General features: G+C 57.2%; 1 protein-coding gene and 1 pseudogene across 1 annotated transcript; one reads left to right on the top strand and one right to left on the bottom strand.

Moving 5' to 3' along the window:
- Positions 1-6: 6 nt before the first annotated feature.
- Positions 7-15610, bottom strand: LOC115895875 (tetratricopeptide repeat protein 16-like; the record flags this gene model as incomplete). The annotated part of the gene is given in 16 exon segments (XM_030926439.1): positions 7-701; positions 1678-1765; positions 3519-3666; positions 4509-4703; positions 4861-5003; positions 5576-5741; positions 6980-7050; positions 7053-7123; positions 7518-7762; positions 8527-8668; positions 8671-8740; positions 11871-11917; positions 11920-11999; positions 12088-12188; positions 14482-14625; positions 14835-15610. Coding segments are annotated over 16 exon segments (2655 nt in total), but the record flags the coding sequence as incomplete, so codon positions are not given.
- A 1025-nt stretch (positions 15611-16635) lies between these two features.
- On the top strand, positions 16636-17865 carry LOC115895874 (annotated as a pseudogene).
- Positions 17866-17870: the final 5 nt, after the last annotated feature.

Below are 17870 nucleotides of genomic sequence, written 5' to 3'. Positions count from 1 at the left end.
TCCAACCTCCGTTTTGCTGAGACTCGGGCTGGGTCCCCAGGTGGACTCAGCCTTGCTGGAAGTTGAGTTCATGCCCCGGCTCTTGCCCTGGGCAGCCTCAGCCTTGCTGGTTCTCTGGCCCTGGCCTTGAACATCCTCAGTCTTGCTGAGGCTCCAGTTTGAGTCATAGAAAGCCTCAGTCTTGGTGGAACTTCGGAGCAGTCCCCTGCTTCGGCCCTGGGTGGCATCAACCTTGCTGGGTCTCCAGCTCCGGCCACAAACAGCCTTGATCTTTCTGGGCCTCTGCCTTGGGCTCCGGGTGGTCTTGGTCTTGCTGGGCTCCTGCCTTGGGCCCTGGGTGGTCTCGATCTCGCTGGAGCTCTGCCTCTTGCCCTGAGTGGCCTCGGTCTTGCTGGAGCGCCGCCCTTGGCCCTGGGTGGCCTTGGTCTTGCTGGAGTTCCTCCTGTGTACGGTGGCCGTGGTCTTGCTGAAGGTCTGCCTCTGGCTCTGGGTGGCCTGGGTCTTGCTAAGGCTCTGCCTCTGGCCCTGGATGTCCTTGATTTTTCTGGAACCGTGGCTCAATGCCTCCCTGTTGTTCCCAGAGTCTGAGGATTGCGTCTTCAGCAGTGACGAGTCAGAGAATGTCATGGCGGTGGCTGAGGTGCTCCTGTATTCCTGGCAGATAGCCGACGTCTCAGTCTCTGAGGTGCATGTGGTCCTGACTGGGAAGGGTGTGCCAAGAGCACCCATCAGGCCTGCCGCACCTGCCCTGGAAAAGGGGCTTCCCAATTTCACACTGGCCTGTGGCCCTGAGGCTTCGCATTACCTGCAGATCACCCCCGCCCAGCCCCCCAGCGCCCCAGATCCCGAGGGGTGGGGCTGTGACATGGGGGGAGATGCCTAAGAGCCCCCTTCTCCCAGTCCCAGGCCTCTGCTCTGTGGCTGCCCCTGCCCTCTGCTCCTGTTGCAGCAGACAGCCCCAGCAGGGCCCCTGCATCCCTCTGCCTGGCACCCTCCTGCCCTTCCATCCTTGTCCCCACTAAAAGGCGCTAAATGCACCCACAGCCGCAGCTTCCCCTGCACTGTGTCTGCCCTGTCTCCTGGCTGTCGGGTCACCTGGGAGCCTTCTTCCTGTTGGAGCTTAGAGCTCATGTCCCAGGGCAAGGACTATGCCAGTCATCCCTGTGCCCAGTGTTGAGCACAGGCCTGGCCCAGGGCACTCGGTGGGTTTGCTGGATGCACGAAATGAAGAAGGAGCCTGGGCCCTGCCACTCCCCTCCCCACAGAGGACTGCGCACACCCACCCTGGGGTCTCTGAGGAGCAGCCTCCCCGTTCTTCATTTCTGTCTCCTCCAGGCTGGGGCCCCACGGAACTGGGGCTAAAAGCCCCCTGGCCATGCACAAGGTTTGTGGGTTTTTTTCTGGGACAGGGCTGGGAGGGGATGAGAGCAGAGTAGCAGCTACCATGAAGTGCCTGGAGCAAGCCTCGGCCTCTCTGCCCATGTTGGGCACTGCCCGCTGAGTCCTCGGCAGGCCCAGCAAGAGTGTTACTCCCGCTCTAGAGCCACTCGCCCCAGGCCACCCAGCTGTCAGCAGCAGAGCTAAACTCACACCTAGGCCAGCGGTCTTCGACTCCTGACCTTTGACCACCCTGCTGCCTTAGTTTCCTGAGGCCTGGCGGGAGCCCCAGGGACTTACAGCTCATGCTGGAAGCTAAAGAGGTCTGGTCGAGGTAGCTGTCAGACAGGGATGCCACCTTGCTAGGTGTGAGCTTTGGTTTCTTCTCCTATGGCAAGAAACAGGCTTTGTAGTTCAGATGGTAGGAGGCCCACGCAGCTGCGCCTCTAGAAGGCCAGCAGCCCTGGGCCGCTCGGTGGTCATTCTCCTGAGCTCAGAGGTCCTTGAAGGTGCCAGGTTAGGGTGGGGTGGGGACACACAGAGGCTAAGCCTGGCAGGAACGGGGCGGCCAGGCTGGACAGGCATATGGTGCCATGAGGACAGTTGTGTTGAAGGGGCTGCCTAGCACCTTGGCTTTTTCAACTGCAAAATGAAAATGAGTTCAGGCGTGGGACAGGCTTCTGTACATTATAAAGGGCTGTGCCCTGGGGAATGCTTATGGAGGACTTGAGGAGCTTCTCTAGGCTTTACCCCCTTCCATTCTCCCAATACAAGTGGGGACGGAGGGATGGAGAGAGCTGCTAATGACCATTTCACCGACCAGGAAACTAAGGCTCAGAGCCCATAAGCAACCTGCCCAGGGCCACTCAGCCAAGAAGCAGAGAGGCCGAGTTTGAATCCAGGTCTGCTGGCCACCACAGCCAGACCCTACCTAGGCTGCAGGTCTCTGCCCACGTTCACAACTGCAGACAGCGAGGTGCACCATAGTGCTCCAGGCGCCAGCTGGGAGTTGTGCTCTGGGTTCCATCCACTTCAGCCCAACATCTCCCTGGGGGAGGGAGCCTCTGATTTCGGGGGCACACAGAGGGAAGGTGTGTACTCTAATATTCATTCTAACATGAGCTAGAAAACTGAAGAGCTGCTGGGCGCGGTGGCTCACGCCTGTAATCCCAGCACTTTGGGAGGCCGAGGCGGGTGGATCATGAGGTCAGGAGATCAAGACCATCTGGCTAATGCTGTGCAACCCTGTCTCTACTAAAAATACAAAAAATTAGCTGGGTGTGGTGGCGGGTGCCTGTAGTCCCAGCTACTTGGGAGGCCTGGGCAGGAGAATGGTGTGAACCTGGGAGGTGGAGCTTGCAGTGAGCCAAGATCGCACCACTGCACTCCAGCCTGTGAGACAGAGTGAAACTCCGTCTCCAAAAAAAAAAAAAAGAGAGAAAACTGAAGAGCTAGCATTTTCTTTCCTCTTTTCTTTTTTTCTTTTTTTTTTTTTTTTGAGACGGAGTCTCGCTCTGTCACCCAAGCTGGAGTGCACTGGCCAGATCTCAGCTCACTGCAAGCTCCGCCTCCCGGGTTCACGCCATTCTCCTGCCTCAGCCTCCCGAGTAGCTGGGACTACAGGTGCCCGCCACCTCGCCCGGCTAGTTTTTTTTTTTTTTTTGTATTTTTTAGTAGAGACGGGGTTTCACCGTGTTAGCCAGGATGGTCTCAATCTCCTGACCTTGTGATCCGCCCGCCTCGGCCTCCCAAAGTGCTGGGATTACAGGCTTGAGCCACCGCGCCCGGCCACTTTCCTCTTTTCTTTTCTTCTTTAGACAGGGTCTTGCTCTCTCACCTAGGCTGGAATGCAGTACTATGATTACGGCTCACCGCAGCCTCAAGTGACTCAGGGGCTCAAGGGATCCTCTTGCCTCAGCCTTCCAAGTAGCTGGGACTATAGGCACACATCACCATGCCTGGCTAATTTTTGTATTTTTTTGTAGAGACAGGGTTTTGCCATGTTGCCCAGGCTAGTCTTGAACTCCTGGGCTCAAGTGATCTGCTCATCTTGGCCGCCCAAAGTGCTGGGATTACAGGCATGAGCCACCGCGCCCGGCCACATTTTCTATTGATGGCAAGGGATGCTGGTATGCCTATACTTCAATTGTGTAAAGTTTCCTTTGAACATTAGTGTACTTGATGTCTACCAGCAGTAGAACAGAGAAACACAGGACGGAATATTCTGCAGCACCAGTGACAGGGAGCAGGCTGCTGCTACCTGCTGCAGCGTGAGTGACGCTCATCATGCTGTCCAATCATGTGAAGGAAAGACAAAAGCTCACGTTTGGCGTTAGGAATCAGGACAGCCTTGTAGGTAGGGTGGGCTATGGGAGGGGCCTCGAAGGGGGCCCCAGTGGGCTTCTGGGAGCTGGGAAAGTGTTCTTTCTCGATCTGGATAATGATATCATGGGTGTCATGCAGTTGTGAAAATTCATCAAACTGGCACTTATGATTTGTGCACTTTCCTATATTTATGTTACATTCAATAAGAGGTTTTCAGAAACAAATTTAAGAATTAAGAAAATTCCGGGGGCCGGGCGCAGTGGCTCATGCCTGTAATCCCAGCACTTTGGAAGACCCAGGCGTGCAGATCGCTTAAGTCCGATAAAAATACTAAAAATACAAAAAACTAGCCAGGTGTGGTGGCATGCACCTGTAATCCCAGCTACCTGGGAGGCTAAGGCATGAGAATTGCTTGAACCCAGGAGGCGGAGGTTGCAGTGAGCCGAGATCATGCCACTCTACTCCAGCCTGGGTGACACAGCAAGACTCTGTCTCAAAAACAAAAAATTCTGGCACAAGTGGCAAGTGGCTAGTGCATACAGTAGAATTCGTGACAGTGACCATGAGCAGGGGTGTGACTCCTCTCTGTGAGGGCCCACATCCCCACACACCCTCCCTCAGGAGCACCCCTTGCTTGTACCATCCCCATCTCATAGCAAGATGTCCCCAGCCCATCACACAACTGAGGGAGTGCAGAGCCAGGCCTGGAAGCCAGACTCCACTGGCCTGCATCCTCCAGCCCTGGACTGGGGTACGCTCTGCCCCAGACCCCAAGGGCTTCGGGCCCTGGCGTGTGCTCCACTTACCTTTTTTTCTCCTTCTCCTTCTCTTCCTCCTCCTTGGGGGCCTCAGCCTCTCCCTCTGAGCTTCCTGGTTCTACCTGCGGAATCTCAGGGGTGGCCTGCAGCTTCTCGGAGGTCTCAATCAAAGGCTCCCCCTGCTTCCATGAGCGCTGCAGGGCCAAGGCCTTCTGGTGCTCCAACTCCCACTGCTTAAGCATCCTGCCAAACAATGCCCCCCGGGCATTGTCGGTCTCCCTGGCCCATGCTGATCTCTCCAAGGACTAGACAATGGCCCTGGCATGCAGCTGGAGCCAGAGGTGCCTAGAGCTGCAGCCATTCCCCAGCCCTGGCCTGTGCCCCCTGCTCCAGGGCTTACCCCACAATGCCTTGTGGGCCGCCGGCCTGCAGGCTGCCCTCCACCATCCGTTCCAGCTGCAGCCTGGCCAGGTGGGCTATCTGGGTGCTAAGCACCTCCTCCACAGACATGCCCGGGAAGAGGTTGGTCATCAGCAGGGACAGCTGCCATGAAAGGGGGTGACAGACCAGAGCCAGGTGAGGGGCCAGAGCAGCGGGCACACAGCATGATGCTGCCCTGATCCCACACAGCCAGATTTGGCCCTTCCCAAGACTGAAGAAGGAAGTGTTTTGCAGTGTTTTTTGTTTGCTTGTTTGTTTTGTTTTGTTTTTTGAGACAGAGTCTCACTCTATCACCCAGGCTGAAGTGCTGTGGCACAATCTTGGCTCACTGCTACCTCTGCCTCCCTGCAACTTCTGCCTCCCGGGTTGAAGCGATTCTCATGACTCAGCCTCCTAGAGCTAGCTGTAATTACAAAACGTGCACCACCACGCCTGGCTAATTTTTGTATTTTTAGTAGAGATGGGGTTTCACCATGGTGGCTGGGTGGGTCTCAAACTCTTGACCTCAGGTGATCCACCTGCCTTGGGCTCCCAAAGTGCTGGGATTACAGGTGTGAGCCACCATGCCTGGCCTTATGATTGTTATCAAACCAGATTTCTTTAGGGGCCGAGGAGTATCTTTATGCACCAGGCATGACTCCGGAGCCTACACTCCTGACGTGGCAGGAACCTACCTTTGGTTGCTTGGGGTTGAGGAGCAGGACAGTGGCCACATCCTGGCGTGCCCCAAAAATGTTCTGCAGCAGCTGCCGGCTCTTGGCCCGGTACAGGTAGTACTGGGCCTTCTGGGGGTTATGCCGGATGGCCGTGGAGAAGTGGTCCTCTGCCTTCTGGAACTGCCTGCAGGACACAGTGGATTCCAAGCTGCCATGAGCTCGGCCATCTGTGGGGAAAAGGGTGGCTTCTGGGCCCCACTGAGGAGTTAGACGGAAACCAGGCTGGGTCTGCTCCCCCTACCATGTCCCTCTCCTCTCTCTCCACCAGTGACGTCCCTGATGGAGCCAACACTTAGATGCCAGTGTGAAACTCCACCATCAACGAATATTTTTATGATCTTGGGGTAGGGAAGGCCTTTCTGAGAATGGCATAAACCCATCAGCTAAAATGAAAATATTAATTTGCCCATGATTAAGTTCCAAGTTATTGAGTAGTAAAAATATCACAAAGAAAACCAGCATAGGGAGGGCACGGTGGCTCACGCCTGTAATCCCAGCACTTTGGGAGGCAGATCGCCTAAGGTGGGGAGTTTGAGACCAGCCTGGCCAGTATGGTGAAACCCCATCTCTACTAAAAATACAAAAATTAGCTGGGTGTGGTGGCAGGCGTCTGTAATCCGAGCTACTTGGGAAGCTGAGGCAGGAGAATTGCTTGAACCCAGGAGGTTGAGGTTGCTGAGTGAGCTGAGATTGTGCAATTGCACTCCAGCCTGGGCGACAGAGCGAGACTCCGTTTAAAAAAGAAAAAGGAAGCAGGCCGGCGCGGTGGCTCAAGCCTGTAATCCCAGCACTTTGGGAGGCCGAGACGGGCGGATCACGAGGTCAGGAGATCAAGACCATCCTGGCTAACACGGTGAAACCCCGTCTCTACTAAAAATACAAAAAACTAGCCGGGCGAGGTGGCGGGCGCCTGTAGTCCCAGCTACTCCGGAGGCTGAGGCAGGAGAATGGCGTAAATCGGGGAGACGGAGCTTGCAGTGAGCTGAGATCCGGCCACTGCACTCCAGCTCGGGCGACAGAGCAAGACTCCGTCTCAAAAAAAAAAAAAAAAAGGAAGCATAACTGGGAGAGGAGTTTTTTTTGGAGGGGGGGGGGGGGGGACACCCAGCTAATTTTTTTGTATTTTTAATAGAGATGGGGTTTCACCATATTGGCCAGATTGGTCTCAAACTCCGACCTCGGGCAATCCACCTGCCTCGGCCTCGGCCTCACAAATGTGGGGATTACAGGGGAGAACGACCGCGCCCATGCCCGGGGGGGAGAGAAGCAACTTGATTGACCCAGGGATCCTAGCAGTTGGCTTCCTGCCCGCCCCGCCCTCGGGGCCTGCCCCGCCCACCGTGGGGGCTGGAGCCCACGCACCTGCGCTTCTGCTCGCAGAAGCCCATCTTCTCCTGCAGCAGGCCCATGCGCGTGTGGGCGCCCTCGTCCCTGCGGGCTCCAGCGCCAGCGCCTGCTGGTAGTCCGCCTCGGCAAAGGCCAGGTTGCCCAGCTGGAAGAAGCAATCTAGGGTCCGGAGGCGGGGTGAGTGGACCCCCAACTCCCAGTGCCTGGGAGCCCCAGCCCAGTCGGCTCCAGCCCCGGGGCCAGGCCTGAAACTGGTGGCTGATAACCCCCATAGGCGGGTCACGGTCCCCGTCCCCTCTAGTTTTCTGGGCGTCTGGGCCACTGTTCCCCAGCTGCCTGTTTGAGCATTTTAAGGAGTCTGGAACCAGTTTGTCTAAGGTAACATTTCCCAGAGTGTGTTCCTGGGATACTGAGACTATTACATTTTCTCTTCCCTCGCTTCCTTCCTCTCTCCCTTCCTCCTTCCCCCGCAGGGGCCTCAAGTGCCCAGTGGGGGCCTTAAAGATGGCGAGGCTCCCCGCATCCCCTCCCCAACGCCCCGGTCGCTGCGCACCGCCTCGGTTGATGTAGAGCCCTTTCTCCTGCTGCCATCCCGGAGGGCCTTGTTTCAGCAGCAGCACGCCCTCCTGGTAGGCGCCCTGCCGTAGCAGTGCACGGCAAAGGTCGTTGTAGGTAAGCAACAGCTGGCGCTGCGCCTGCCGCACCATGTCCTCCTGATCCTCGGTCACCATGTCCAGCACCTTCAGGAAGTCCTCCACTGCCCCATCAAACTCCTGGAGCCGTCGGTACATGGTGCCCCTGTGGGGACGGCGTGGCAGACGGCAGGAGGGACATGAGGGCCAGTGCACCCCCACCGACTGGTGATTGGCCAGACCTCCTGACCCATGGAGGCAGTGGCGATCCCCACCTCATTTGTCCCGTGGGGCCAGCTCTGGACTGCTACTCAGAAAACCCACTAGGCACTGATCATTTTATTTTTTGCAAAAATACCCTCCCTCTTTCGTTTTGGGAGCCAGGTGTATGCCAGTCTCTACATTAAAACATTTTGTACAAGAAACAGGTGTTTTACCACCACTGTTTGGATAGGTTAATTGGCCCGAAATCATAGTGGCCTCTCATGTCACTGAATCACTTGTGGGATACTGAGCCCAGCCCTTTGGCATAGCAAGAGGTTGACTGGGTGGACAACCCCCCGGAGTCACTCCTGCAGGGCAGTGGTGCTCCCTCCTGAAATGCAGCAAGATGTGGTAAGTTCCTGGGGACCAGACTCAAGCCTAATTCTCATCCACTGAGCTGGGCTCAGCGCCCAATGTGAACTGCTTAGCAGGCTGGGGCTCTAGGATTCCTGGGGTAACTGGGACATTTGTTGCCATCCCTCTTCCAGCTGTAAGAGGACCACCTCTGTAATGCCTTTAACCCAGTAGGAAGTAGGGTAAGACTGTTAGATGGCTAGCTGGGGAAACTGAGGCCTAGAGAAGGTCAGGGACTCTCCTTAAACCACACAGAAAGTCTGTGGCTGGGCAGGGCCTGGGAACCAAGGCCAGCACCTTCCCATGCAGTACCGGAAGAGGAAGAGACTGGGGTCCAGAGGGTTGTTCTCGATGGCACAGTTGATGCGCTGCAGTGCGTGCTGCAGCCTGCCCTGCACGGCCAGGATCGCTGCGTCTTGGCGCGCCTGCTGGGCCTGGGCCACCATCTTCTGAGCAGCATCCTGGCCTGCGGATGCTTGGGATTCAACAGCAAGGCACCGTGCAGATCCCGGTAGCAGAGGTGGGGCTGCAGGAGGCCAGGGGTGGCATCAGGGGCACAGGTCAACTGAGCCATGGGACCTGGAGGCCTTTCTTCAGCAGGGTGGCATCACACCATGCCTCCTCCAATGCCCCCCACATCCCTCCATGTTCCACCCTTTCTTTTTTTTTTTTTTTTTTGAGATGGAGTCTCACTCTGTCACCCAGGCTGGAGTGCAATTGGCGTGGTCTTGGCTCACTGCAACCTCTGCCTCCCAGGTTCAACAGATTCTCCCGCCTCAGCCTCCCGAGTAGCTGGGACTACAGGTGCATGCCACTACACCTGGCTAATTTTTTTTTTTTTTTTTTTCAGTAGAGATGGGGTTTCACTACGTTGGCCAGGCTGGTCTCGAACTCCTGACCTTAGGTGATCCGCCCACCTTGGCTCCCAAAGTGCCGGGATTACAGGGTTGAGCCACCATGCCCAGCCCCTTTCTGCCTCTTGAAGGACACAAGGAGCATCGTGGGGAAATGCCATCCCAGGCCCCATGCCAGCTGGCCCTTTCCAGATGTGACCTCAGGTGAGCCAGGTCCACCCCAGTGGTTTCTGCAGATGCTGCCTCCTTGTCAGGCCTCTGTGAAGCCCACTCAAGGTGCGGGGAGCATGTGACCTCCTGACTGTGACAGTTGTGTCCTCCCTCCCCTCCCCTGCACTCCCTCTTCCCCTCCCTGACCTTTGAGCCCAAGACCACTCTGCCCAAGCCCAGATTCTGGTCTGGGTACAGCGGAAACCTCCCCCAGCAAGTCCCTTCCACTGGGAGGAGGGGTGGGCGAGGAAGGCGCAGCTCAGCCCAGCAACAGACAGTTCAACAATACCCCGTTCCCTGCGGGGTGACTGGCTGGCGGGCGAACGGGGTGTAGTGGACAGCAGGCATGGGTGGATGGAGGCAGGGAAATGGCAGGAGCTAGGGGCAGGGCTTTGGAGTAGGCAGCCTTGGCTCCAGGCAGTGCCACTGGGAACAGGCTGTGTGACCTTGGGCAAGTCACCTGGGGGTGGCTCTTCCTCTGTGAAAAGAGGACAGTGTGTCTCTCTAGTCCAAAGGGTTGCTGCGAGCCTCACAGTTAAACAGGGGCAAAGTGCTGAGAACACGCCTACACATGGGAGGGGGCTAAAATCACAAGAGTCACCAATAATTATCAATTACTAGTTCTCAGCTAGGCGCGGTGGCTCACACCTATAATCCCAGCACTTGGGGAGGCTGAGGCAGGGGGGGATCACCTGGCGAAACCCTGTCTTTCCTAAAAATACAGAAATTAGCTGGGCAGGCGCCTGTAATTCCAGTTACTCAGGAGGCTGAGGCATGAGAATCGCTTGAACCTCCCGGCAGAGGTTGCGGTGAGCTGAGATCTCATCACCTGCACTCCAGCCTGGGTGACAGAGTGAGACTGTCTCAAAAAAAACAAAACAAAAACAAAACAAATTACTAGTCTCATGCCACTGAATCACTTGTGGGATGCTGCAGCCCAGCCCCAAGGCACAGGGAGGAGTTGCCCAGGGTGGACTGCACTCCCTGGAGTTGCTCCTGCCAGGGCGGCGGCGCTCCCTCCTACAATGCAGGGCTGGCATTTCAGCCGCCCCCAGGATGTCCCCACCTGGAGAATGAGATGAACCTACCCACCCCGCCCACCTGCTCCTCCCATCCTAGTTTCCCATCTCCCCATCCACCCAGGCCAAGCCAGAACCCTTCTGGATCCTTCCATTTTCCTTCAAGCCAACCCCCAAGCCAGACTCCAGCCCTGCCTTTTTTTTTTTTTTTTTTTTTTGAGACGGAGTCTCACCCTGTCGCCCAGGCTGGAGTGCAGTGGCCGGATCTCAGCTCACTGAAAGCTCCGCCTCCCGGGTTCACGCCATTCTCCTGCCTCAGTCTCCCGAGTAGCTGGACTACAGGCGCCCACCACCTCGCCCGGCTAGTTTTTTTTTTTTTGTATTTTTTAGTTTCACCGTGTTAGCCAGGATGGTCTCGATCTCCTGACCTCGTGATCCACCCGTCTCGTCCTCCCAAAGTGCTGGGATTACAGGCTTGAGCCACCGCGCCCGGCCCAGCCCTGCCTTCTGAAGGGCTGTGGGACTTGCCCCTCCTTGCTGCCCTCATGACCACCTTTCCCTCAACCTCACCCCACTCTGCAGTGGCGCCCAGCCTCCTTCTCAGGCTCCTGCCTCCAGGCCTCCCTTCGACCCACACTCCTTGTGGATACCGGAATGATCTTCCTAAAGCTCCCTGCCCTGGGGACACCTGATAGAGGTTCCCGCTGCCTCCGGGGAGATTTCTCATCCCTGCCCTCTTCTCCTTGGTGCCCAGCACCCCCCTCCACCTCCTCCCTTATGACCTCAAGTTTCTCTTGCTCCCAAGTTGTTCCTTGTACTGTCTGTCCCTGTGCCCAGCCCAGGTGTGCAGGTGGTCAGGGGTAGGGGTGATTCATTGAGGCAAACAGGAAAAAAGAAAGGAAGTGGGAGGAAGAGGAGAAGGAAGGAGAGGAGAAAAGGAAGAAGGGGGAAGGGAGGAAGGGGGAAGGGAGGAAGGGAGGAGGGGGAAAGGGAGGAAGGCAGAAGGGAGGAAGGGGGAAGGAAGGGAGGAGGGAGGAGGGAGAAAGGGAGGAGGGGAGGAATGGAGGAGGAAAAAGGGAGGAAGGGGGAAGGGAGGAGGGAGGAAGGGAGGAGGGAGGAAGGGAGGAGGGAGGAAGGGGAAGGGAGGAGGAGGAGGGAAGAAGAGGAAGGGAGAAGGGCTAACTCATGTTAGGTGCCCTGGGTGCCCCCGTGTGTGGCTTCACAGGATTGTGGCTAAATCCTTCGCAGTGTACTCATCTGCCCAGGGATACACTCCCCAGGCTGTGAGCTCCCTCCAGACAGGGATGACATGAGTCTCTCATCTTTTGCAACCCTTGGGGTACAGCACAGGCCTGGCACAGAGCCAGGGCTGAGCAACAATGGAACAAGGACCTGAACTGGTAGATGAGTGGTCAGGCCAGTGCGGGCCTCTTCCCAGGGAGGACAGTGACCACTGCACTGTGGGATGGGGCTTCTGGGCTAGCTGACAGCCTTGTCTCCTCCTGTACTCTTGGGGCACACTGATGACCCCCAAGGTTGGGAGGCACGCCCCTGCCCGCCTCCTCCACTGTACCTTCTGGAGAAAGTTGTGGAGTCTGGCCCGGAGGATGTAGACGTCGCATTGGTGGGGTCCTGCTTCAGCTCCTCGGTGACGAGTGAGAGGCAGGCTGGATGCCGCCTGAGGGCCAGGAGACAGGCCATGCTGAGGGCAGAGGGAACAGAGTGCTCTGTTTCCTGGGTGGGGCATCAGGAAGCCGCTGCTGGGAGAAGGGTCCAGCAAGGGCACTCACCATCGGTAACGGAAGCACGCTTTCTCAGGCTGGAGCTCAGCAGCATGTGAGAAGACATTCAGGGCATCCAGGAAGGCACACTGCTCAAAAAGGCATTGCCCCTGGGGACACAGGGGACAGTCAATTCTGCTTGCCACCCCAGCCCAGCTGCACCCCCTAGTTGTCAGCCGAAAGCCCTGAGGCAGGAGGGAGAGATACAAGAGACAAGGATAGAGCCTTTTAGATCTGGAAGAGACTTGAAGAGGCAGAGACACAGAGACAGAGATGGAGAGAGATACAGATCTGGGGAAAGACAGCAAGAGTCAGTGAGAGATACACACTTGGCAAGAGACAGGAATACAGAGATTCAGGAACAAAGAGAAATGGAGAAAACTCAGATGGCTGGGCCAGACACGGTGGTTCACGCCTGTTATCCCATCCCAGCCCTCTGGGAGGCTGAGGCAGGTGGATCACTTGAGGCCAGGAGTTTGAGGCCAGCCTGGCCAACATGGTGAAACCCTGTCTCTACTAAAATACAAAAATCAGCTAGGCATGTTAGTGCATGCCTATAATCCCAGCTACTCAGGAGGCTGAGGCATGAGAATTGCTTGGACCCGGGAAGCAGAGGTTGCAGTGAGCTGAGATCATGCCACAGCCCTCCAGCCTGGGCGACTCAAAACAAACAAACAAACAAACAGACAAAAAACAGAATCTCAGATGGCAGAAGAGACCAACAGAACTAACATGAACATGCTGTAGCCTGGACCTGGGCCCTGGGTGCTGAGCCCTGTGCTAAGAACTTGAACTGGTTTTCTCACTGGCACTAGCATGCTTCTCTTATGGATAAAGGAACTGAGGCTCAGAGAGGTGGAGTGACTTGCACAAGGGCACACAGGAAGTGGCCATGCAGGACATGGGCCCGCAACAGACAGATTCAGCACATGGTCTGAGGGCCCCAAATGTTTCGTTTTAAGAACAGATTTTTTTTTTTTTTTTTTTTTTTTGAGACAGTGTCCTGTTCTGTCACCCAGGCTGGAGTACAGTGGTATGATCTCGGCTCACCCCAACCTCTGCCTTCTGGTTTCAAGAGATTCTTCTGCCTCAGCCTCCCAAGTAGCTGGGATTACAGGCGTATGCTATGCCTAGCTAATTTTTGTATTTTTAGTAGAGACGGGGTTTCACCATGTTGGCCAGGCTGGTCTCAAACTCTTGATCTCATGATCCGCCCTACTCGCCCTCCCAAACCGGCCAAGAACTGAATATATTTTGACATAAACGACATCAAGCCCAGGCGCACTGGCTCACACCTGTAATCCCAGCACTTTGGGAAGCTGAGGCGGGCAGATCTCTTGAGGTCAGGAGTTGGAGACCAGCCTGGCCAACATGGTGAAAACCCATCTCTATTAAAAGTACAACAATTAGCCAGGTGTGGTGATGCACATCTGTAATCCTAGCTACTCAGGAGGCTGAGGCACGAGAATCATTTGAACAAGGGAGGTGGAGGTTGTGAGCTGAGATCGCACCACGGCGCTCTAGCCTCAGAAACAGAGCAAGACTCCGTCTCAAAAAAAAAAAAAAAAAAAAAAAGACAACAAGGTTATCAAAATGGAAAAAAGCAAGACTTTGTTGGTGTTTTATAGTTTCATATTGTTTTTCCTTTGAAATACACTTGGGGGTCACTGTGAGCTTTTTTGTGCTTAGAGCCTCTGGACTCTAGATCTGTGCCATCCCATCCAAGACAATAGCCACTGCTTTGTGTGGCTATACACATTTAAATTAATTAAAATAAAAATAAGAAGCCGGGCATAGTGGCTCACTTTTGTAATCCTAGCACTTTAGGAGGCCGAGGCGGGCAGATTGCCTGAGCCCAGGAGTTCGAGACCAGCCTGGGCAACAAAGTGAAACCCCGTCTCTACTAAAATACAAAAAATTAGACAGGCATGGTGGCATGTGCCTGTAGTCCCAGCTATTCAGGAGGCTGAGGCAGGAGAATTGCTTGAACCCGGGAGGCAGAGGTTGCAGTGAACCGAGATCACGCCACTGTACTCCAGCCTGGGCGACAGAGCAAGACTCCGTCTCAAAAACAATAATAATAATAAAATATAAATAAGATATAAAATTCAGTTCTTTAGTCACACTTGCCACATGTCAAGGGCTCAACAGTTCCACGTGGCTGGTGGGTAGCATATTGGACACTGTCATTATGGCAGAAAGCCCAAATGGACAGTGCTGCCAAACTTGACTCAACACTGGCAGTAAACCAGCCTTGAAGGTGAGAGGGGCAGCAGGTGGGGACCCAGACACAGGGACAAGGAGGAATCCAAGGAGACGGGCCCAGGAGCCAGGAGAGCCCTGGAGGGAAAGCCAGTGGTGTGAGGTGCGTGCCCTGCATGGGCCCCGGGCAGCCCCAGGCACCTGTAGGTACAGCACAAAGGTGAGGCGCTCCAGGTGCTTGCAGTTGTCCTGCTGTAAGGAGTAGGCCCTCCGCAGGTTCTGGGCAGCCGAGGAGAAGTCACAGAGCTGGAGGTAGGCCTCGGCCCGCAAGGCGTAGAAGTCCACCTAAGGATGAGGGGACCCAGGCTGCTGGATCCTCCCCACAATCTGTCCCTGGAGGGTAGGGGAAAGTCTCCGCCCCCCCCTCCCGAGGGTTGACACCCAATTCCCATCAGGGACTTGGTGGTCGTGAGAGGAGGGATCTGGCAGGTGCAACAGGGAGGGAGGAAGCATGTTCCAGCAACTGCCTGTGCCCACCCAGGTCTGCCTCTCACCAGCTGTGGGTCCAGGTGGAGCGCGCGGGAGAAGAACAGCACAGCTGTCTCCCAGTCTGCCTGCTCCAAGCACTGCTGGCCTCTGGAGTAGCTGTGGAGAAAGTGGGGACAGGCAGAGGGGTGGCCCCGACTGTGGACCAGCCCAGGGCATACGGCTGGGGCGGGGGTTGTGGGAGGCAAGGGAGCTGGATGGAGAGGCAGGAGTAGACAGAAGCCCAGGGAGAGCAGGCTGGAGTCCAGCCAGGCCATCAGCCTCGTTTCCACTGAGGTGGAAGAGCCCCATTAGACAGTTGAGTTCACTGAGGCCTGAAGAGAGTAAGTGGCTCAAAGCTGCACGGTATGTGAATGGCTGTGTCGGGCAGGAATCTGGGAACCCAAAGCAAGGTAGTCACTCACTACTCCCTGACTTTGAGGGGCACTGTTAACCCCGTGACCTTTGGCTTTACATCACAGATGCTTTGGAACACCTGGCTGGTTCCAAAGATGTGCTGCAGGATCCCTTTGGGGGCTGGAATCACCCACGGCTTTGGGATGTCCTGTAAGGGGCCCTGGTCAACCTTCAGGGCATCCTAGAACCGAAGGACAGCAAGCTGCGGCAGGCCCCCGAGATGACCCCCACCCACTGACACACTCACCAGCATTCTGCAGGGAGGGAGGAGAGGCAGAAAGGAGGCCTGAAGGAGGCACTCCCACTCGGGGGTCCGGTGGCGCTCCCAGTCCCATTCCCCTTAGGGCCGCGCCAACCTGTCCCTCTCCAGTCCTGCCCTTCTCCCTCTCCTATGGTCAAGGTCAGGGATCAGGGTCCTCACGCTTACAACACCATCTGCTCTCACCCCCCCCCCCCCCCCCCCCCGGCCTTCCCAGCTCCCACTTCCGGCTACTGACACCCCAAGCTCTGATGTCTCCAGCTCAGGCCCGGTCCCAAGTCTCAGGCTTTGGGGGTCCTACAGCCCCTTGGGTACCCTTCAGGACCCTCACTCCAGCAGGCCACACTGGGCACCTCACCTGACTTCTGCCCCAGGCTCTCCCATCTTGGTGAGGTCACCTTCCCCACCATCTACCCAAGCCAGAAACCTCTGTCCAAGCAGCCGCCGAGCCTTACAAGGATCTCTCACATCCTGGTTCTTGGCATGGTGGCCAGGGCCTTCCCTGAGTCGGAGTGCTGCCCCTGCCCCTCCCCCTCCCGGCCTTCACCCTTTCCTGTGAACCCAGCCTCGGTCTCTCTGCCTGGCCCTCTGCCTTTGCGTTAGTCTTCTCCCCAGTCCGCACCTCGTCCGAATCTGTCATGAGGCCCCTTCCAAGAGGACCCCGAGGCCTCTGCCAACTACCTCGCGGCCCGGGCCCTGACGTTGCTAGGCACCATCACCAGGACGCCCACAGGCCCCGCCCCTCTGGCCACGCCACCGGGAACCAAGCTTTTTGAGCCGGAGGGAGGTAGAAAACTTTTATTAGCTGGGGAGGTTGAGGTCTACATCGGGGAAAGGACTTGCCAGATTTTCGCCGCGAGGCAGGGCCATAGCCGGGAGCATAACAAGGCTTCCGTCTCCCAACCGAAGGTCAAACAAGAGCTCCAAGCGTCCCACACAAACCCCGCAGGGACACTGTGACGCCGCGCCACTGAAGGCGCCTGGGCTCCCGGACTCGGCCACCGCCTCGCCGCTTCCGCCTCTCAGAAGCATGGCGGCCATGCAGCCCGGCTCGGATTGGACGTTGGCGGTCGACGCCAAACAAATGGCAACGCGATTGGCTGCTGCGGGTGATGACGTCAGGGGGCGGTGTCCGGGCCGGGAATGGGGGCAGCATGAGGCCGCGCGGCTTTTTGGGGCCCGACAGTGGCTGAGTCGAGCCATGAGCCGATGCGTTTTGGAGCCTCGGCCCCCGGGGAAGCGGTGGATGGTGAGTGGCGTGGGGCGGCGACGTAGGGGCTCCCGGTCCCTAGCTTCAGTTCGGCCATTATGTCCCGGGAGCCGAGTGCCCCCAAATTGCTGCTCTGTTTTCTTAACTGGTGGGTCCCGTGCTCGACGGGCTCCAAACTTCCAGAAGCTCCGTCCTGCACTAGGGCGCCCTGCCTGCCCAGCCTTCTGGAGTTCTCGGGGGTCAGGTTTCTGGGCCCTTTCTTCGCGCCCCTTCCCCACTGCAGCGTTGCTCTGCGTTTCCGCTCGTCTGCTTTGGAGCCCACGGGACGCTGTGAGATCGGGGGTGGTGAGAGTTGTTGGGCCTCAGTTCCCTGGTTCTGCCCGCAGGTGGCTGGCCTGGGGAATCCCGGACTGCCCGGCACGCGACACAGCGTAGGCATGGCGGTGCTGGGGCAGCTGGCGCGGCGGCTGGGTGTGGCGGAGAGTTGGACGCGCGACCGGCACTGTGCCGCCGACCTCGCCCTGGCCCGCTGGGGATGCCCAACTGGTCCTGCTCCGGCCACGGCGGCTTATGAACGCCAACGGGCGCAGCGTGGCCCGGGCTGGTGAGTTGAGAGCGCCAGGGACGGGCGGGTCGGCCGAGGGGGTGCGGGTGAGGGTGGGGGTGCAGGGGCCAGAGCGGGACTGGCTGTGACAGTTCCGCGGGTTCACTTCCAAGTACCTGTTGAGCTCCAGTTGCTGCATGGCCTTGGGTACTTGTGGGGGCCTCTGTTTCTTTATATGTGAAGTGGGATTGATTAGTTGTGGCCCCTCATTATGGGAGTCTGGACAGTGCCCCTCTGGGCAGATGGGCAGTAACCAGGGCTGCCGTTTCCCTGTGCTAAGCGGAGCTGTTTGGGCTGACTGCCGAGGAAGTCTACCTGGTGCATGATGAGCTGGACAAGCCCCTGGGGAGACTGGCTCTGAAGCTGGGGGGCAGTGCCAGGTGAGCCCTGAGATGGTCAGGGTTGGGATAGGGCTTCAGGCCTCCCAGTTGGGGGGGAGTAGGGCTGCTGACCCAGTCTCCACAGGAAATGGGCTGCTCTGACCCAGCCGGGGCAGGGAGGGGTGGAAGGACACTGCCCCAGTGAGGCACTAACTGCCCCTCCCATATCCCTTGAAGGGGCCACAATGGAGTCCG

This window comes from Rhinopithecus roxellana, unplaced genomic scaffold (genome assembly GCF_007565055.1).
Source record: "Rhinopithecus roxellana isolate Shanxi Qingling unplaced genomic scaffold, ASM756505v1 contig3458, whole genome shotgun sequence".
Taxonomy (NCBI): Eukaryota; Metazoa; Chordata; class Mammalia; order Primates; family Cercopithecidae; genus Rhinopithecus; species Rhinopithecus roxellana.
The sequence above is the reverse complement of the archived record's forward strand: the minus strand, read 5'-3'. Positions and strand labels throughout refer to the sequence as shown.